The sequence below is a fragment of the Saimiri boliviensis genome, chromosome 9, assembly GCF_048565385.1.
Source record: "Saimiri boliviensis isolate mSaiBol1 chromosome 9, mSaiBol1.pri, whole genome shotgun sequence".
NCBI lineage: Eukaryota > Metazoa > Chordata > Mammalia > Primates > Cebidae > Saimiri > Saimiri boliviensis.
Genome location: NC_133457.1, coordinates 3,357,788 through 3,380,984, shown reverse-complemented (window position 1 = coordinate 3,380,984; position 23,197 = coordinate 3,357,788). Strand labels below are relative to the sequence as shown.

General features: G+C 36.0%; 1 protein-coding gene across 7 annotated transcripts in view; it reads left to right on the top strand.

Moving 5' to 3' along the window:
• NAALADL2 (N-acetylated alpha-linked acidic dipeptidase like 2) overlaps positions 1-23,197 on the top strand; it is a 1,288,446-nt gene that overhangs the window by 795,876 nt on the left and 469,373 nt on the right. For all 7 annotated transcript variants that reach the window (XM_074405415.1, XM_074405414.1, XM_074405412.1 and 4 more), the window contains one exon: positions 8,899-9,049. In XM_074405415.1, coding sequence (XP_074261516.1) covers positions 8,899-9,049 — 151 coding nt within the window. The remainder of the gene's footprint in view (positions 1-8,898; positions 9,050-23,197) is intronic.

Here is a 23,197-nt window from a genome sequence, read left to right as displayed (position 1 = left end):
GAAAAATGAGTATATTTCTGAAATGTAACAGAGAAAAACAGGAATCTTACAAGCATTTTTGTGGCATTTTTACAGCACAATACATAAGTAAAGGGCCAGATGGCAAACTTATTAATAGAAAAACAATCTGTAAAAAACAGGATAACATAATATTTGAGCTTCAAAAGTAAAAATATCTGCTTAAGAAATGATAATATATTATGTGTCCAGTATTTTTATTTTTCATATATGCCAGAGCTATTTAATTTAAATGAATAAGAATGTACTATGAGATGTCAGATTCATTTTTTTAAGTTCATTTTTTGTATTACTCTAGTTCTGAAATTTTAATTTAAAATGTTTCAATCTATTGTTTCTATATACATTAATCCTCATGACAGGGCTTTGCAAAAATCCAGGTCTTTTTTTTTAATAATCGAAATAAACAGGCATATAACTCTCATAGTATTGATTTCAGTGTCTTCTCAGAAAGCAGATCACAGTAAGAAGCATCTGATATGTTTTATAAATTCACCCTTTAGTCAGTCAATTTCTAAGGATGGACACATAATTGAAAGGAAAGGCATACTTTAGTGAAAAGATTACCAGACTTGAATTCAGAAAACTCAAGTTTGATTCCTGGCATTACCACTTATTAGCTCTGACCCTGGACCATTCCATTAACCTTCGTGAAGCACAATTTCAGTGACTGGATAAAGAGAATTATAATAACTCATATCAAATGATATGAATAAAAATCAACAAATAAGAGACAGTGCCTGGCATATAGTAGATACAGAGTTAAGTACTTGATGATTTGACCTACAGTTGACTCAAAGACCTAAATTGTAATCACAGTCATGTTCCTAAATCTTTGTATACAGTTTGGCAGATACTTGCTTTATGTGGGTTTATTAGTTTGCTAGAGCTGCCATAGCAAAACAACATAAACTGGGCAGTTTAAATTACAAAATTTATTTTCTGGCAGTTTGGAGTCTAGACGTCGAAGATCAAAGACAGATGGGTTTGGTTTCTCCTAGGCTCAGTACGTCCACATATAACCTTTTTACACCGTGCCCATGCTTCTGTGCCGTCTCGTCTTTTTCTTCTAAGTACCTGGGTCTTGTTGCATTAAGGCCCACCCATTTGACCTCATTTAACCTTAATTACTTCTTTCAATGTTCTGTTTCCAAAGATAGTCATATTCCGAAGTATACTGGAGGTTAGGAATTCAACATATGTATTTTGAGGGAACACAGTTCAGTCCGTAACCCTGAGACTTAATTTTTTCTTTAAAACCAAGGTCTTATTTTTGTTAGATATTCACTCTTCTTAGCCACACGAAGATTCAGAAAGCTTTTCTAGCTATAGAGGCTGAGTGAACGTTCCTCATGCTGGACCAATGTTTTGAAGAAGCTAAGTGATAGAAAAAATACAAGCTTTTTCCCTTGGTTCTTGATATTCAAGTGGTAGTTCAGGGATGCCTGAACAGCAAAAGTAAAAAGATCAGGATAACATTTTAGTGGCTGAAAAGCGTGAGTAGATAGTTTAGGAGCATCTGTGAATGGACAAAAGCCTACCTATGGAATTCAACTGATGTTCCCTTGCTAGACACTGTGAATAAGTAGACTGTTCAAATGACAATAACAGCATCCTCCTCCCAGACTAGAAAAGATGCTTTGTTTAAAAGAAGAAGTTAAGAAGAGAAGTTGGGTATCAGGAATCACAAAAATGTCCTTTCTCTCTTACATTCCGTAGCATTAATTTTCCTTGAGTAACCAAATGTTACTGCTATGTCCTGCCCATATATTGCTAGTACCATTTCTTTCAGAGCTGATTATTTGGCAATAGATACGACCTAGATTTACCTACTGTATCTCAAAAGAATGTGTTGTTATGGTGCCCAGCAAGAAATACAGAATCAGCTATTTTAAAGTTGGCCAAAAATATTTTATTTATAAAAATTTGTCAGAAAGATAAAATTACATTCAAATTCCACTGGGATAGTCTCCACCACTCTCTTCATCTCTACTCTTAGATAAGAACACAAAACAAAAATCAAAATAAAATAAACCTATTTTTAATTATATATTTTTACAGAAGGATAAAAGCAGAACATATTTAATTAATTAAATGTATTGCATCTTAAATTTCAAGAACAAGCTGGCTTAATACTTACCTTCACATTCTAACTATATATGTATGTATCAGTATATCTCTATATATATGTATACATATATATGTATATATATGTGTGTATATATATTTATATATAGATGTCATAACAAATGTGTCATATAAGTTTTCTAGCCATTAGGTGTGAATGGCCAAGCAAAAGCAAAATAATATTTATGTAATACATTTGTGCCCTATACATTATATTTTTCATTCATTCATTACTTGATATATATCACAATGTATTCATCAACTCAACAACAGTAGAAATATTATTTTGTGCTAGGCACTCTATGAGGCATTAGGCAAAAAAGATGAAGCTATAGGGTTCCTGCTTCAAGCCAGCCACAATCTAGTGCCACTGAAGTTACCTACGAAATCCTCTTTAATTTCTGGGAAGGAAGGCAAAATAAAATTTCCCTTAGTGCACTGCGGGCATACAAACGCTTCCAGTGATGCATTCTTTGTTATTGTTGGGGGTGGAGCTACAATGTAGCCTGAAGGGAGTTGACTGACCTTGGGTGTAGAAACTAAAAGATGTCATAGGATGACTAAGGACTGTTTCTCAGTTGTTAGTATAGCAGCCCATAACAGGCACCTTGCTTATGCTGGGATGTTAGCACCCATGAAAACTTGGACAAGGATCACGTTAAGCACTTAGTGGGTTCCTTGAACTAAATAAGAGAGAGTGGGAGGCACATGTAAAGGAGGTTTGTTTAAAGATCCCTGTAGTCATCGACAGCATCATGTGAAATATTTATATATTTTTGAGGAAGAATCCTTAACTATGGAAGGATTAGTAATTATCACTAATGGACATTTTGAATAAACGTTAATAAATTTATGTAATATTTAACTTCTCTCTTGGGAATAAAATACTTCTTGAAGAACTTTTAGGGTAGAAATATTCCCAACATAAACAGAATGTTGAAAACCACCTTAACAGTGTTCATTTAACCCTGCATGATTATGTAATTGTCGTATACACGCAGCAGCATATTTTAGGATATAAATACTGTGAAATCGTTTTGAAAAATAAAATTAGCATTTTCTAGTATATTAAATGAGAGCTGAAAAGGAAGAAAAGAATAGTTTATTTGCTCGGAATTTTAATGTGTAGATTGTAAGTATTTCAGTTTCCTTTATATTGTGGCTAAAAAGAAGTTTAATGCAAAACTAAATGTTCATGCTATGAAATTCTGATAAACCACATCATAACACTATTTTAAGTCTTTTTAACTATAGAAATTGTGGGCTTTTTTGGCAATAATATATTTCTCATCACTAGTTTAAAAGCAAGTTTCATATATGGCCCTATATTTTAAAATGCAATTAATGTGTCTTTATAAACATTTAACAAATTCATTGGATTAGACTGCATGGTTTTTCATCTAGAGCAGAAATTATTGTCTTTGGGGACAATATAATTTAATCTTTGCATTTTGTGGATGGTGAAACCCAGGCATAGAAAATTTATATAAGTTGTCACACAGCTATTTAGTGTCAAGGTTAGTACCAAATTCCTGAATTGTTTCCCATCCTAATGAATTTTTACCTGTCTTGGGTATGATTGATATATTTTCAAGTAACAGAATCCTTGTCAAATAAAGGGAGGAAAATCTTACCCAGTTCAAGTAGCAGCAGGCTCTGGAGTCTGCACGTTATTCCCTCTTCTGCCCACCCTCATCTGCATTTTCTCTGTCAGCTCCTTTTCTGTCAACAGTTTCCATGAAAGGCTCATAGTTTCTAAACCCTGAGTAAACCATGCATTTGAGCATGGCGAATGACCCCCAGCCCATCACATGCATATATTCAAGAGAGAGATGAGTCAGGAATAGTTGAAGTTCAATGTCAGGAATTCTTGACCTAAATAAGACTTGACTCCGTTTTTCAGGAATCAGACCCCCATGTAGTCATTGTTCTGTAGCTTAAGCTGTTTCCAGCCCTAAAAGGTGCTGAGCGGGACTGAACACTTTTGCCTGTGCCAAGGGACAGTCTGCCACCAGCTGATTCAGATAACCCAGAAACAGCAGCCTTCACCCCTTTTATATAGGCTTGCCTTTGAATGCAAAAAGTATCATTCTACCAGAGTAGCAGATGTTTTAAACATTTTAAACAACCCCAACCTCAGCATGTTCAAACTGTAGTTAACAGCACAAAGGAACATTTCTCATTTGGTTTGGTATAGGCAATGTCCTTTTTTGCCAGCTTCACTGGAAATCCAAAAATAGATAATTTCTGAAATTAAGTGTTTTTATTTCTAAATTAAGAGCAGTATGATGGCCAGTGACAGATGGTACCAGGAGCTAAATTTGACAACACTGAACAGGTGTTCACCTCTGGTCAAACCATTGCAGGCAGACAGTGGAAGAGGGAGCTAAATCACATATTTGGCTCTATCCCGTCAGGACTGTGGGAAAGTAATCAACTCTAGCCAAAAATAGTATGTGGTTACACCCTATTGCTTCATTATAGGCCATCAGCTATTGAAAATTTCATGTTATATATTGGTTATAAAAGGGATCACAAGGTGTTACCAAATATACTCAGAAGAGACACAACTGGCAACTCTAGCATATTAGTTTTGACTTAGATCTAAAACACTAGGTTTCATAAACATTAAACAATCAAATAGTTATTGTGCTTACCTTTACAGAAGCTATTCTTGAGAATACTTTGACTATCCCACTAAAGCAGGGTTAGCACATTAAAAAACAAAAACAAAAAGACACAAAAAAAATGTGGATCCCCACACCCCTTTTTCTACTGTGGCAGACATAACTCATAGAACCACTTTGTAATAACCCTGAACCTGGCCTCACAATCCCTCCCTAGACAGCTATTCTTTGCCAGTTAATTGGAGTTAGCACTTAAGATGGAAATCTTGGCCATCCCACTGGTAAACTGAACTTCCTTAGGTGTTCACAGACCTTTTCTTACTTCTTTCCATATCCCAATGCCAGTGTTTTACCTGCAAAAAAGTGACACACAATACATCGTGGTACTTGGATATATGGCCCAGAAACTTTAAAAACAGTTTTTCACAAGCAAGTAGCTCTCAAGCACAATGTTAATTGCCAAAATCATACAGAGATAGGTTTAACTTGACTTGTAATTAAAATATATGTTTTTGACTAGTGACTTTTGGATACATCAGTAAATGTTTCTTAAAAGGAAATAATATTAAATGTTGGTAAATGTCAGTAAGACTATAAATTACTTGTTAGCTTCTCTAAAGGGAAAATAGCTTATCAAAAATCATAAAAAATGAATGATTTGACCTGGAAATATATTTCACATATTTCATGAAAAGAGATATTTTTGCAGAGATTTTGCTTCAAGGATATTTATTGCATATAATATTGAAATATTAAAAATTAAAAAGTTTAAAATTATTTTAATTAACAAATTTTAAATTAACAACTGTTATATGACCAACAATCAGGGATTAGTTAAATAACATTTATGGCCTCTCTATATAATAGTATTTATATTATATATGTATATATTTAACAGTATATGGCTATTTAAATTATATAAAATTGTCAACATAGACAAATGTTTATTACGTAGTGATAAGCAAATGAAAAGAGGTTGCAAAGTAGCATTTATGATGTGGTTTATTTTGTAAGTGTATGTATGTGTGTGCAAAAGCCCTAGTAAAAAAAAGTCTCAACACCCCAACAAGTTAACATTAACTATTTATTTACAGATAGAATGAACATTAACTATTTCTTGACAGATATAATAATGGGACTTTTTTCCTTTGCCTACACCTTTTTCTCTGTAATGATCATGAATTGCTTTAGTGATAAAAAGTAATTTTTTAGTATTTAGACACTTGCTTTCTAGAGAAGTTTATTTTTTATGAAAAAACTTTTCTTAGTTTTTATTTGTTTAAAAAGTAATACAGAATACTGAAAAAGATTTAAAAAGCAACAAGGATACTCCCACCTACAGAATGCCACTCTTAACATTTTGGAATATTTACATTCATTTATTTACAAACAGATAATTTTGTTGTTTATTGAGGCATATTTTGCATACAGTACAATTCATCATTTAAGGTGATGTGTATATGATATATGATGAATGTAACAACCACTACAATCAAGATACAGAACATTTCTATCACCCTCAGAAATCCCCTCCTTACATTTATAATTAAACCACTCTCCCCAACTGCTCTCTAGCAATCACTGATCTGATTTCTGTTCCTAGTTTTTTTTTTTTTTTTTAACTATTCAAGAATGTTATGTACATGGAATTATGGAGGAAGTAGCTTTTTTAGTCTGGCTTCTTTCATTTAGTGTCATGTTTTTGAGATTCATCCAAGTTTCCCTTTTTATTGCTGAGTTATATTCTATTTTTTATATATTCTTCTATAGGAAGCAAACATCCAAAATTCATTGATTATTCTTTTTAAGAATAGCTGTGTCTCCATGTAAATATTAGAAACTCCCTCCCTCACGTGATTTCAGTGATGAGAATTTGAAGAGTAAGTCTTAAATCTGGCTCTCTCATTCACACGTTCTTTGCTCTGTTTTCCTTTTCTCTTTCTTTTTAAATTCTTCTCTCCCTTCTACTGAAACACTGAAGGGAAAATAATGACAAAAGCCTGATAAGGGTGGTTGTTATACAACATAAATGAGTCAATTATGCTTTACTTAGTTTCTCAGTGTTAGTTTATTTAATCATAAAGTAATACATGCTATTCAGTACACCAAAAATTGGAAAAGCATTTTTAAAGGACAAGGAAAAATGCCTTTATTGTGGCACACCTAAATTTTATATCTGTTTCTGTTCTTTGCACTTTTTTTTAAAATCATACTATATATACAATAATGTTTTATTTTTTCTAATGGAAGGGCATCCCAAATATTTTTTGGGGATCTCCTTTCTTTAAGAATAGCTGTGCCGGATGCGATGTCTCATGCTTGTAATCACAGCACTTTGGGAGGCTGAGGCAGGTGGATTATTTGAGGTCAGGAATTTGAGACCAGCCTGGCCAACATGGTGAAACCCCATCTCTACTAAAAATACAAAAAGTTAGCCAGGTGTGGTAGCAGGCATTCTAACCCCAGCTATTTTGGAGGCCGAGGCAGGAAAATGGCTTCAGCCTGGAAGGTGGAAGTTATGGTGAGCCTAGATCACACCACTGCACTCCAGCCGGGGCAACACAGTGAGACTCTGTCTCAGAAACAAACAAACAAACAAATAAATAAATATAAAAAAGGAATAGCTGTTGTGCCTAGCCTGCATCTGTCTCATTCACTCTCTCATTTAGCAATGCTCTTGAAAGTCTACTTAGTACAAGATGTACAATGCTAGAGAAGAAAAACACAGTCCCTGTCCTCGGGGGGTGGTGCTGCCTTGCCTACTCCACTGCAAACGTCAATAAGCAACATAAGCAGTAATTGGGAGTGAAGTATGGGTGTTACATAAAGTCACACCAGGAACAGTGATTGCCTGTATTGAATATGACCTTCAGTCATATTTTCCTTTATTATCTCTATGTTTCCTAATTACTTTTCCTCGTTCATGAAAGACTAATAGAATTAGCAAATCATAATTGTTTTTTATATTAGGCAAATCATATTAAGATGACTAAAATGAATAAGTGCTTTATCAAAAAAATCAATTTAAAATGTTAAAGTAGGGCCGGGCGCGGTGGCTCAAGCCTGTAATCCCAGCACTTTGGGAGGCCGAGGCGGGTGGATCACGAGGTCAAGAGATCGAGACCATCCTGGTCAGCATGGTGAAACCCCGTCTCTACTAAAAATACAAAAAATTAGCTGGGCATGGTGGCGCGTGCCTGTAATCCCAGCTACTCAGGAGGCTGAGGCAGGAGAATTGCCTGAACCCAGGAGGCGGAGGTTGCGGTGAGCCGAGATCGGGCCATTGCACTCCAGCCTGGGTAACAAGAGCGAAACTCCGTCTCAAAAAAAAAAAAAAAAAAATGTTAAAGTAAAAATAAACTTGGTATATTGTCAAGTTTGTCTGTTCCATCATACTTATCTATTGTGCGCTTGCCAAAGAATAGAGACGAATCTTTACATTAAATACGTCTCAAATGACAGGGTCTATTTTCAAAACATTTAATAACTGGGACAGAACAAGTTCTGATCCCTCAGAAGGAGACTCCGGTTAGGTATGTGTAAATCCCTCAGTTGCTGTGTCTGGAACGTCCGGCTGGTACAACCAGGCAGAGATCAAGATGACTAGTAAGTATACCAGGGGCTCTCAGGAGATTCAGGACGGTGACTATTTACAAACAGTGCCAAAGTATTTCAACATGTTAACGCCCAGCATGACAGGCTCATCCCTGGAGGAAATGTGTCACAATATGGCAGGTGATTTCTGCTTTAGGGAAAGGCATAGTGGTGACAACGACTCTCCTTTTAAAAGAAGAGCCTTATGTGTGGTAGATCCTCTCTTCATCCAAAAAAGTAAAAAGTTAAAATACACTTAGTTGAAAATCAGAGTCAGGAATTCAATGAACAAACAATTGAAATAAAATATTATAGGAATGCTGGTAGAAACGGAGGAAATCAAGGGCACCACAAGTGGGGGGAAAAGGCCAGTAGAAAAATCCTTTGACTGGGCTTGATGGAAATCTGAAATGTCTGCTTATGTTAAAAGAAAAAAAAAAAAAATGTCATCATAGCCACATTGGCGAAATAGCACTATATGTAATTTTAATAGACGTGATAATATTTTTAATAGCTTGCTTTCCTCTTTTAGCTTTCCTTATTGGAAAAAGCTGGATTTGGAGGTGTTCTTCTATATATTGATCCTTGTGATTTACCAAAGACTGTGAATCCTAGTCATGATACCTTCATGGTGTCACTGAATCCGGGAGGAGACCCTTCCACGCCTGGTTACCCAAGTGTTGGTAAGTTTGTTGTTCATTATTATTATATTTGTAAGTAAGCATTACAAGGTTGCAATTTAGAAGTAAATGCTACCTATCAGGAATAGCGAAGTCAAATAATTCTTATCATCCCGTGTTTAAAAAAGTAATTTATTTTTTATCGTCTCAAAATTATAGACTACCAATTTGTTGGCATAAATTGGATTTATACTATAATGAATTTTTATCTCAACAAATTGAAGTATGATGAACAGACAGAAAATGTATTTTATGTGTTATTGTGGGTTGACTGATGAGACAAATTAGCACCAGGAGTGACAGGCACTCTAGGTAGGCCAATCACACTTACAAATACCCAGGAGCATCAAATGCCTGCTGCTTCGGGGCAGCTGTAATAACTTTAAGTCTACGGTCTAGAGGTCTAGAGGTCCACATGATCAAGTTAAGGTGAGTAAAGCAGTAAGAAAAGATGCTAGGGAAGAATGGATTTAATATGATTTTCTGGCTGACTTAGGAGAAAGGACCGCATTGTTTGGCCAATCACTGGCAGTATAGCGATGGCTACTTTGTAGCAAATATCTTTCTCTTTCCTAGATAGCTGTATTCATGACAGTAGGGACCCCATGGTGGACAGAAAACAACTGTTATTTTGGCAGATGCTCACTGCATCATTGAATTTCTGTCCAGTGTGTCATTGACAGGTACTCTGTTCATTCAACCTGGCGGAGGAAAAAGCTCTCTACATCTTCTTCCAAGGTGTACGGACCCATTAACCATGACACTTCAGTCAGTAATTAAACTGACCACCCCCAAGTTATGTAACTATTTACGTGTTCTGCCAATAGTTTTATTTTTCCCCCAAACCATCACAAAAGAATTTACTGATTATCTTACTCAAATCCAGCTGTCTATTCTCTCCATGTTAACTTTACCAATTAATTAGCAAGTTTCCCCAAGAAGGAAGCAAATGGAATCCCATATGAATTATAACTTATGAAATTTGTAGAGTCTACTGATTATTGCTTTTTCTTCTACACACTACAAAAGTATTCCTTTAATAATTCATGTAGGCCGGGCGCGGTGGCTCAAGCCTGTAATCCCAGCACTTTGGGAGGCTGAGGCGGGTGGATCACGAGGTCAAGAGATCGAGACCATCCTGGTCAACATGGTGAAACCCCGTCTCTACTAAAAATACAAAAAATTAGCTGGGCATGGTGGCGCGTGCCTGTAATCCCAGCTACTCGGGAGGCTGAGGCAGGAGAATTGCCTGAACCCAGGAGGCGGAGGTTGCGGTGAGCTGAGATCACGCCATTGCACTCCAGCCTGGGTAACAAGAGCGAAACTCTGTCTCAAAAAATAAATAAATAAAATAAATAAATAAATAAATAATAATAATAATTCATGTAAATTTTATCTGGGATCTCACTGGTTTGTACTTTGTACAGTCCTGTGTCTTAGCATTACAATTTTAAGTTAGAATTAGTAGGCGTACACCTGCAATTTCTAGACATCCCCCAAAGCACCAATCCAGGTCTCTCATTCGCAAACACGCTCACTGCCCCAGGTTGTCATTGCTCAGCTTCAGGAAGCTGCGTTTGGCAGCTAACTCACTGTCGCAAGTCAGTGGGCTGCAATGCTACCAAAAGCAGACCCAGTCTGAGCACTGAAACTTACGTTGGTAAGTTGTTCAACCGGCCCCACGACTCTTAAAGTTTTTTTGCCCCAGGTCATTTCATAAATGCTGAGTTTAGTAATAGCTAGCAAGCGTTGGCCAGAGTTGTAAGCAGTTTCAACATGCTTTTTTCTACTTTTTATTCTGAAATAATTTAAACTTAGAAAATAGTAGCAAGTTTAGAATATACAGAATCTCTGAAATCTCTCTTTACCCTGCCACTGCCTTGAAGAATAGTGTCCGGCTTCATTTTATCCACAGTGATGTTCTTATCAAATAGCTGCACCCCTGCTTTCCACTCCTAAACATACTTTTTCATTTTTTACATGACCAGGTTGCAATTTTCCAAATTTTTCTGTTCTGCTTCTCTTTTAATTAAAAATTCCATTTAAAGACTTTTCACTTCTTTCATTTGGCCGTAAACCATCGAAAGAAGCCACACAGCACCTTGAACACTTTGCTGCTTAGATATGTTTTTCCACCAGATAACTTAGTTTGTGGTTTTAAAATTCTACCTTATATAAAGCCCTGGGGCATGGACACCATTCAGTCAAATTCGTTGCCACTTTTTAACAGCGATGCCCCTTACTTCAGTTTCCACTACATTGCTCCTCATTTCTGCTTGAGACCTTATCAGAATTGGCTTTACTGTCTATATTTCTGTTCACATTCTGGTCATGACCACTGAAGTAATCTCTAGGAAGATACAGAGTTCCCCACAGCTCTTCTCTGTTTTTTTAAAGACCTCATTAGAATTGCTATTAATAATCCTAGATTTGCTTACAACAATTTAGGCTTCGTAGCCTATTCCTTTAAGTTCTTGGATCCTCTACCCATTATCCACTTCCAAAGCTGCTTCCACATTTCCAGGAATTTGTAATAGCAAACAGCACACGTCTGGTTTCAGTTTTCTTAGTCGATTTTGTGTTGCTGTAATGGAGTCCCTGAAACTGAGTAATTTATAAAGAGCAGAGATTTGTTTCTCACAGTTGAGGAGGCTGGTCAGTCCAAGGTCACGGAGCTCACATCCGGCAAGGGTCTTAATTATTTCATCCAGTAGTGGAAGGCAACATGGTGAGAGACCATCCATGAGAGCAAGACAAGGCCAAACTCACTTTTATAACAAGCCCCTCAAAATAACGAGCCTACTCTCATAATAACAACATTAATCCATGCGTGAGAATACTTCATGATGGAATGCCTCTTAAAGGTCGCACCTTTCAACATGATTAATTGGGGATCAAGTTTCCAACACATGAGCTGTGGGGTACGCATCCAAATCATAGGAAATGATTATTGGACAGACTAATCTAAAACTACCTTTTTTTTTTTCAATTTAAGAACTTTGTGTTATTCACCAATTTAAAGGTGATAATTGTAAAGACGTAATTTAGAACAACCAATGACACGAGGTAGTTTTTAACTTTGCTTGTTTGGTTTTTAATATAACAAAGTAAACAGAGTCATATAATGAGCATTCCATATACCTCATCCAGCTTTAGCAACTGTCTACATTTCTACCATTTTTGTTTTTAATCTGCACATTCCCTCACACCCCACAGCACCAGTGTTTTTTCCAGATAAAATTTACATAAATTAAAATTCAGCACGCATACATGTAGGAGAAATTCAGGGTAACTCAGGGTTGTTAGATCTTATATGACATCTTAAGAAAGAACAATAAATGTGTAGAAAAGTAACAAGACAAAAGGAAAGAGATTTAGCCTTTCAGGGGTATCAAACTGTGAGAAGATAAATATATGCAGGGAAGTTAATGGAAGATAAAAGTTTTGTTTGAGTAAGGTTTGTTATGTAGTTTATTTTCCTCTGTGCCTCTGGGCTAATAAGAGTCTCCATTAAAAGTCTAACCCTGATTTTTTGTAAATTGTGAGGGAGGCAGAGAGTGTTTTGTAGGGTACGGGGAGCATCTTATGTTTCTTAGTTATCTTTAGCTCAAAGTAATCTTTATGCTAAAGTGGCATATTTGGGTGCAGTGGCTTATGTCTGTGATCTCAGCACCTGGGGAGGCTGAGGTGGGTGGATCATAAGGTCAGGAGTTAGAGACCAGCCTGACCCAACAATGGTGAAACCCCGTCTCTACTAAAAATACAAAAATTAGCCGGGTGTGGTGGTGCGTACCTGTAATCCCAGCTACTCCTGAGGCTGAGGCAGGAGAATCACTTGAACCCAGGAGGCAGAGGTTGCTGTGAGCTGAGATCATGCCATCGCACTCTAGCCTGGGCCACAGAGGAAGACTTCGTCTCAAAAAAAAAAAAAAGTGACATATTTGGGGATGGCATATTCTGACTCCCTGTGACTTGTTTCATCAACTTGCTATAAGCATTTCAACTATACTAAACTGTGATCCAGACAAATTGATTTTCTAGAACCATATATTTCTGGAATTCAGGGTTTATATAGCAAAAAATGAATTCTCAATCTTGAAGCACAAGAATCCTGCATTTTAGCCAAAGACTCAGGTAAATGGGGCATACAAACTGATATTTATGTAACTAGTCATAATTATAATACCATGATAGGCTGCAGTTGGAATTGCATTTGACCTCAAGTAATAAATCAGCTGCATAGGGTAAGGCCCAAAACAAACAGACAATCAGAATGATATGAGACAAGCATAAACAATAAGAAAGGAAGAAATATGTATCTTTAAGGAGTATTCTATTTGGCCTGTGTTGAAACATGGAAAAGAAAACCCTTTTCAAATTTCTAAGCAGTAAGATTGTCTGAAATCTATTAGGAATAAAAAATCCTCTTCTTTCATATACTTTCTTTAATAATTTATCTTCTGAATTCTGTGTTGGCTACAGTGTTGATTTTAATTTTTGTACCACCTCCAGGTAACTGGTAATCTATTTACCACATTATCAGTTAATTGTCTTTGAATTTACTTATATACCCATTTCAGAAATCCATCCTGTTTTAAAACTTTGCATCTATGTCCCTCTCTCTGTCTTTCTGCTACAATCTGGTTTTTTTTTTTTTTTTCTTTTTTATTTGTTTTAAATTCTGGAGAGAAAAGTCTTTTCAGTCGTTTTATTCTAGTGAAGTGTATCAAATGACACAGTTTATTTAATATTCCCAGTGTTACAATTCTGTGGATCTCTGTGTTGTTTATCTACTGTCCGTTCAACATCACCCCAGCCAAACAAAACTATTCAAAGAATAAAGAATATCGCTATAATTTGTGACAAGTCATCACCAGATATTCCTGGTCCAGTTACCTGGACAAATATTGAAAGACTGACTTGAGTTGGCACTAAATCAACGGAGACAGTGTTGAACCATTCCCTGACTAGAAGAGCAGAAAATATAAATAGGTACCTAGTTGTCAAAGCAAAATGTTAGATATTCACAGCATGAAATGCGTTGTCACTTGGTTGGGGAAAATAAAGTGTCTGAATTCTTAACTATTTCACTGTAAGTGACTGGTGGTTCTTATACATGTTCCAAAGGCTTCAAATTTACATGTAATATTATTCAACTTGATTCTTAGAACCACTTAAGGAGTGGCTCATTGTTAAGCAGCAACATTTTTCAGAAAGTTTATTCATAACATGTTGAAAAGATCGATTGTTTAAATTTAAACTGCTCCTTTAAAAAGTCTAAATTTTGTTTTGAAAAATAATTTTGGTGACATAAGTTCTCTCGGCCCCACAGAGGGAAATCTACAATTCGTTGTTTGAATGTCTGGGATTACAGCCTACAGAGAACATTTCTGAGTGGTTATTGTTCATAAAAATCAGTGTGCCATACACTAAATTCATCATTTAGAATGTTTTTACTTATTATTGTATTGGGAGAACTCTAATTTAAATTAAGGGAGTACTGGATCAATAGTGGCAATCAGTTTGTTTTGTTTAAGAACTAAAGTCTCTACAAAAATCTATCATAAATTCTGAAGATGTTAAAATCCACTGCTAAAACAAACAAACAAAAAAAAGATGTACCATTGTTTCTCTCTCAATGAATATGAGAAGCTATTGAAACCATATGATTAGCTTAAAAAATTTTAGCACTTATTTTTTACCTTGTGTGGTTGCTTCAACAAGACAAAAGTAACTGGCTTAATTTGGGGATGCCTTTGGTCCTAGCAACCTGGGAGCCTGAGGTGGGAGGATCACTTGAGCCTTGAAGGTTTAACTGCAGTGAGTCCTGATCACAGCAGCACTGTACTCCAGCCACTGTTACAGAGTTAGATTCTGTCTTAAAAAAAAAAAAAAAAAAAAAAAAAAAATTGAAATCACATCAAGTATCTCCTCAGACCACAATGGAATAAAACTAGAAATCAATAACAAGAGGAATTTTGGAAGCTATAAAAATACATGGAAATTAACGACAGCTCCTGAATGACCATCAGGTTAAGGAAAGAAAAAAATGTTGAAACAAATGAAAATGGAAACACAACAAATCAAAACCTTTGTGATAAAGCAAAAGCAGTGCTAAGAGGGAATTTCATAGCAAAAAAACCTATATATTAAAAAAGTACAAAGATTTCAAGTAAGCAATCTAATGATGCAGCTCAGTGAACTAGAAAAGCAAGAACAAACCAAGCCCATACTTAGTAATGAAAGAAATAATAAATATCAGAGCACATCTAAAGTAAATAGAGTCTTGAAAAATACAAAACAGCAACAAACAAGAAGTTAGCTTTTTGAAAAGATAAAGAAAATAGATAAACCATTAAGTAGATTAACAAAGAAAAAAGGAGAGAAGACCCAAATAAAATCAGAAATGAAAAAAAGACATTACAACTGAAACCACATCAAGACAAAAGATCAGGGACACTATTGTAAACAACTATACACTAACAATCTGGAAACCTGAGAGAAAATGGATAAATTTTTGGTCACATACAATCTATAAAGATTGAATCAAGAAGAAATGAAAAACCTGGACATACCAATAACAAGTTAATTGAGTTGAGTCAGTAATAAAAAGTCTTCCCACAACAACCACAACAACAAAGTCCTAGAATAGGATGGCATCACTGCTGAATTCTACTAACTTTTCAAAGAAGGATTAACAACAAGTCTCAAACTAGTACAAAATACTGAAGAGGAAGAAATTCTTCATAACTCATTCTGTTACACCAGCATTACCTTGATACCAAAACCAGGTAAAAACGCAACAAGAAAAAACTACTGATCAATATTCCTGATGAACAGAGACAAAAAAAAAAAATCCTCAACCAAATACTAGCAAACCAAATTCAACAGTACATTACACAAATGATAAAACATATGCCAATCAGTAAACATGATATATCACATTGGTAGAATGAAAGACAAAACATAGGATCGCCTCAGTGGATACAGAGAACATGTGGCGAATGCTCTCTGAACAAACTAGATAAAAATTTTGAATGAACTAGATTTAGAAGGAACATACCTCAACATAATAAAGGCTATATGTGACAAACCCATACTTAACACCGTACTAAATGGACAAAAGCTAACAGCCCTTCTTGTAAGAATTGGAACAAGACAGATATGTCCACTTTCACCACTCCTATTCAACATAGTACTGAAGTCCTAGCCAGAGAAGTCAGGCAATAGAAATAAATAAAAGGCATCCAAAGGGGAGAAAAAGAAATCAAATTGTCTCTCTTCATAGATGACATGGTCTTATAGTTAATAAAGCTCAAAAATCTTAGATCTGATAAATTCAGTAGAGTTGCAATATACAAAATCAGTAGCCTTTCTATAAGCTAATGATAAACTAGATGAGATAAGAAATCAAGAAATCAATCCCGTTGACAATAGCTTCCGAAAATACCTAAAAATAAGTTTAACCAAGGAAATTAAAGACCTCAACAAAGAAAACTACAAAATACTGATGAAAGAAACTGAAGAGGACACAAATGGAGAGATATCTCATGCTCATGAATCAGAATAATTAATATTCGTAAAATGACCAAATGGCCCAAATCAATCTACAGATTCAACACAATACCTATCAAATAATGCCATTTTTTTATAGAATTAGAAAAAAACAATTATAAAATTTGAAGGAAACTGAAAAGCCCAAATTAAAAAAAAGAAGAAAGAAAGAAAGAAAAGAAAAGAAACCTGGAGATGTTACAGACACACTGTGATTCAACCTTGAAGGCTCAAGTGATCCTCCCACTTCAGCCTCCAAAGTAGCTAGGACTAAAGGCATGTGCCATCAGGCCTGGCTACTATTTTTCTTATTTATAGACACAGAGTCTCACTATGTTGCCCAGGATTGCTCTAGCAATACTCCTGCCATGGCCTCCCCAAATGCTCGGATTATAGGTGTGAGTCACCACATCTGGCTGTCATTTTGATTTTGCTAAATTTGTTGAGATTTGTTCTGTGTCTTCACATATAGTCTGTTTTTGAAATTTTTCTACGTGCTGATGTATATTCTGTAGCTGTTGGATGAAATGTTCCATCAATGTCTGTTAGGTCCACTTGTTTTAAGGAGGAATTTAAATCCAGTGTTTGTTCATTTTTTGTCTAGATTATCTATTTGCTGACAGTGAGGTGTCGAAGTCCCTAAGTATTACTGTACTGGAGTCTGTTTCTCCCTTTAGATCTAATAATACGTGCTTTATGTAGCTGGGTGCTCCGGTATTGGATGTATACATGTTTAAAATTGTTACGTCCTCTTGCTGAATTGACCCTTTTATCAATGTGTAATGATATATTCCTTTACTTTCATTCTATATGTGTCTTTACAGGTCAATTCTTGGGCCTTGAGGGCTTGCGTGGGTGCTAGCAGTGGCATTGGTGGGCTGGGCATGTAGCCCCCAGGCCGTGGGCATGGTGTGGTCAATGGCAGTAGCACTGACAGAACAAACCTCTCCTTGTGCTGGTGTTGGTGGTAGCTGCAATGGCCAGTCCCCTGGCCCACAGATGTTGTATACAGTAGATGCCAGCTGTGTGGTGGTAGCAGCTTGGGTGAATCTGATCTCAGGTCCCCAAGAGGAGTGCTCAGGTACCATCCATGGTGGATAGAGCAGTGGCAGCTGTATTGCAGCCCTATTTCTGGGGAAGATGGGGTTTCTTTTCGTAATAGTAGCTGTAGGTAGGTGGTTGGGGAGCATGTGCTTCAGCTCCAGATAGTGGCTGTAAGCAAGATAGCTTGTCCTCAAAGTGCTGGATAAATAAAATGTGGTACATATGCACAATAAAATACTATTCAGCTATCAAATAAATAAAATCATGTCATTTGCAGCAATGTAGTTGGAGCTGGAGGTCACTATGTTATGTGAAATAAACCAGGCATCGAAAGACAAATATGTATGTTCTTACTCATATGTGGGAGCTAAAAAATAGTTTATGTCATGGAGATAGACAGTAGAATGATAGATACCAGAGGCAGTGGGTAGAGATGGGGTGGGGGAGGGGGATGAAGAGAGGTTGATCATCTGGTACAATGGTATAGCTAGATAGAAGGAATAAATTCTGACATTCAATATCAGTGTTGGGTGATTATAGTTAAAAACAACATATTTTATGTTTCAAAATAGCTAGAAAAGAAGACTTGAAATGTTCCCATTGTGTAGAAATAGAAAATACTCAAGGTAGAAGATAACCTAACTACCCTGACAGGATCATTATACATTCTATGCATGTAACAGAATATCACGTACATCAGCATATACATGTACAAATATTATGTATCATTAAGAAATTACAATAAAAAATAAAATTGTTCAAGATTTTGACATCTAAGTATGTATGTCTGCACCATCTTTTGAATACACGCTTACTTTCTATCACAGCACAAGCTTTTTGGCATATCTTGTATTTTCTTCACTCATACCTAGAGACAGCCATTTCTCCAAAAATCTCTAGTTCCTTTTGGTAGAAAAAGGCATTTAGCAGTCAATTACAAGGTGCTAGACCTATTGACTGTTGCTGTGTATTTTAAGTCCTCTCAATGGACAAAGCTATATTAGGTAGGTAGGTAAGTAGGTAGGTAGGTAGGTGGATAGATAGATAGATAGATAGATAGATAGATAGGTAGATAGATAGGTAGATATATAGATAGATAGTTAGTTAGAGGGTAGAGGTAGCAATTTATATTTATAGATATTGATAGCTTCAATTCTAACCCAACATGTATAAGGTTTATTTCAGTCATTCCCTCTTACCTATTTGTAACTCTCCTCACCAACAGTGAGAAGCATGGCTCTCATTATGATCAATGTGTCTATTCATCTGTTTATCTTTCTCCCTCAATCTACCACCTCACTTCTCCTACCTCCATAAGAAATCAATCCTATTTATTTACGATCTGTCTACTCTCTGTTTCTTTTTGTAGGAAATAAGCATATCTTTATTTATCCTTTGGTTTTACATTTATCCTTTGATTTTACATAATAAAAAATAAGCATATATTTATTTATCCTGATTTATCCTTTGATTTTACATAAAATGCGGCATACCATAAATATGCATTTATACTTTGTTGAAGTATTTTTCCTTACTTAAAAGTTATTCTATAAATCACTCCATATCAGTTCTTAGAGACCGACGATGGTCAGATTCTCCAGAAGCAGGCACTGAAAGAGAGTTTGGTTTGCAAGGCGTCTGTTAGTGATCAGCACCTGTGGAAAACAGGAAGCACAAGCAGGATTGGATGAAAGGAAAAGGGGAACTCCCTTTGTGTTCCGCTTTGTGTTATTGGGACAGTCAACCACACATGCAGATATGACCTATCAGACTTGTTCATGGGTGGTCCCAGTGGCCCAGTCTCTGTGCCCCTTCTGCAATCAGTCATGGGAGGTGTGCCTCCCCCAAATGCTTTGCCAATGTGTGAAGTGATTATGATATGACTAAGGCAAACCCTGAAAATCTTAAAAGCTGGAGGCTGTCTGCTGACAGAACTCACACAGCTGAGACAACAGGCTCTCTCTTGACAGGATGGAGCATCACAATGGAACATCTGGACAAAACCTCCCCGTGTCTACCACAGAAATTAGGTTTTAGTCATGAGTCCATTCTTAGTCATGCGTAAGAAGGGCTAGAGCTGTGCTGTCCAATGTGGTAGCCACTAGCCATATATGGCTGTTTAACTTTAACTTTAAATTAATTAAAATGAAATAAAATGTAAAATGCAGCCATACCAGTCATATTTCAATGCATAATAGCCAATATGGCTTTACAGAGAGTTTTTATCATCAAGCCAAAGTCTATTGGAATGATGAGTGCTGCAGAATAAATGAATGCCTGAGACAGCACGATGTTTCACAAAATTTGTTGGTTATAGATCATCCACGAGACAGTATCTGCACATAATCTTGATAATTGAGGATTGTTTGCATTTTTAACCACTTGAAAACTGTATTTACAAAGCGGACTCTAAGAACCACATGTTAGGTATGCCTCACGAATTCTTTTATGGTTTAGTGTTGAACCAAAACAGAGATGAGTGCTCCTGAAGTAAACACTTCTTTTTTATTTTTAGAATTCTCTGAAGAGTTGTTAAATTTTAAGTTTGTAAAAATAAATCTTGTAATGCCACTTTAAAGTGTTACTGCATTTACTTCAAACTGCTAGCATTGTAAATTTCAGTACCATACAATTTCACTGGAGAGATGTATCTTGGATGAAAAATCGTGTTGCACTTTTATTTGCCTATCAACAGCCACTCAGTTCTAAAGTTTCAGTGAGAATTTAAAAAAAAAATTGAATTTCTGGAATATTATGTTATTTGAGAGCAAATCATGTAAGTGTTAGAGTTGAGGAGCATAAAATGTGGACTATTTTTTAAATAAGTTGGAAGTGAGGCTTTGGCAGGTCTTTTACATGTGAAATTAGCTCTGTCTGTGGAAACAGTTCAGGTAATGAATCTTCTTTCCTTGGCACTTAAGTAATGAGCAGTGATACCACCTATGTATTTACAAAGATTGTGACTTACATACATGCATATACCTCCATATGATTATCGAATACCCTCACTGCTTTCCATTAGGTACAGGGGCTCATGAAAGCCTTTTTTAGTCTTCTTTTTTTCACGTACATTCTCTTTAATTCCTCAGGCCATTATTTGCTAACATTTAGAGAAGTATATGCAGTAAATTTGTTAAGGAAATGGAGGCTCCAAGTAAGCTACACTATAGATTTATTTACTATAAAACTTTCAGACTTATCATTATTGTAATGTATTTTTTCAAGTCTCTAAAGCACTATAGTCTGTAAAATCTCCCAAATTTATCTAACCACAGAGTCATTTTTAGAGGAGAATCTGGAAGGATTACTATATAGTCAAACCTACCGTGGGATTGCTGGCCCACAGCATCTGCCCTTCCCTTTCCTGCTGTGAATCCTTCTCTGGTTTTATGTCCCTACATAGAAATCTATGGTTTGTACCTCAGCTTTTGCAGATTTTGTAGTTTAAGATACGTAAAAAGTAATGCAGAAAGCAGGAAAGGGCAGGGGTGATTAGGTCACATGGTGATGGCAAAGTTTACACCTGCAGATGCACCTGCTTATAAATCAGCAGGAAACAAAACACCCAGCAACAAAACATATTCTGGTTGTTTTTTTTTTTTAACAATTAAAGTTGTAATTAGATTTATAATTGAATTCTTGGTGTAGTCTAGGGTCTGGAAAATCAGTGTATCTCAACTAATCTTTTCCTCAGCATGATCTGTTCCAGTTCATTGCTAACCATGTTGAAAAGTCTATGTTTTTTAAACCCAAATTTGAACAAAACTCTTAAACAGCCTTCTCTAACCAGTCCCTTGGGTGATTTTTCCATTTCAGTGACAGAATAGAATATGCAATTTTATCTTCAAAAAAAATGATAAAGTGACAGTTTTTATGATAATACAGATATGCACATTTTCAAGCAATAGGCTAAAACGATAATGTGTTTTAGAAAATTATTTCTAGAATACATCTCATTGAAATTTTTTACCTGCTCCACAAACACACTTAAGTTGTTACCATGGTATCTCTTTGAAATTCTCTATCATTTCAATATTCCAAGAAAACTTTAGAATCCATTGTAAATGTTAAACCCAGTAAGCACAGCTTAGCTTCATACTCAGTAACTTATTCAGCGGAGTATCTGGTGTTCCTGGGATAGCTTTGGGTACAGTGGGGAAAACCAGACAAAACCAAGAAACTTGTATTATAGTAACTGTATAACATACAGATCAACCAGGACACTTTGAGAGTAAAGAGGTTGCTATGAGTAATTAAATAAGACAATATACATTTACTAGGTTGTATAGTGGCCCTATTTAAAGTCAAACTAAGATTTCTCAGTATGTTTGACCATGGAATCCATGTGATATTCAGTCAAGATCTTGGCTGAGTTATCTTTCTAATACTAATATGCTGAAATACTAACCCCTAGTACCTCGGAATATGATCCTACTTGATGCTAGTCTTTAAAGGGAAATTAAGTTGAAATGAGAGCATTGGAGCATGTTTCAGTTGACCATGACTGGTGCCCTAATAAAAAGAGATTAGGACACAGACAGACACAGGGGGAGACCATGTGAACACACAACGAAAATATGTTCATCTACAAGGCCAGGAGAAAGGTCTGGAAAGAAACCAACCGTACCCATACCTTCATCTTGAAATTTCAGCCTCCAGAACTTTGAAGACATAAATTCACATTGTTTAAGACTCCTAATCAGTGCTGTTCTCTTATGGCAACCCCAGCAAACTAATTTGAAAAGAAAAACAACCACCTTATTTGACTTTATTATCGTAAAAAGTATGGAAGAAAGATATACAATTATTCAGCATGCCCCTATTTTCACCATCTTCTAGAAAAACAAAACAAAACAAACAAACAAACAAAACAAAACAAAACAAAGAAATGCTGAGTGTAGCAACTGTTAGATGTTTTACTAGTCTCCGTTCCTGAATAGATAGATGTAAGGAACCTGTTTTGGTTAATGATTTGACACTCATTTGGACTAGTATAACTAGAAAGAGCCTAGCAAACTACCCGTGGGATCAGCTCTGATGAGACTGGTGTATGGAAACACTACTTAATAATTCAGTTTTGTTCTTCTCCTTCATAGAACAAACTGAATTTTCACAGTTTTAACGCTAGTGAAGCATATGAATGAGTTTTTAGATACACAAAGCTATGTCAGACGTATGGTTCTGGTGTGGAGGACTAAACTGCCATGCCTCAGGAAGTCATAGGAATCTGTGAGTGAAGGAAGAAATTTATTTTAAAAAGCCGAAGCTGGAGGAGTAAAATCGCTGGTGCTTAGTTGACCGCAGGGGAGGATGCGGCCTGAATGGAAATCCCTGTGATGGGAAGAATCTGATCCATTTGAAGCATTGTCGTGGTTCGTATTTGATTTTAAATTGTTGCCTCTTTTGTGAGTGATCTCAAACATTTTTTAAAAGCCTACTGAAGACAATGGGTCTATATTAAGATGCTGCAGGATAGTATTAAAAAAAAGCAAGATTTGGATGAAAATAGGGAGATAGCAGTTGGAGACAACCTTGCCGTTGGTTCCGTAGTAG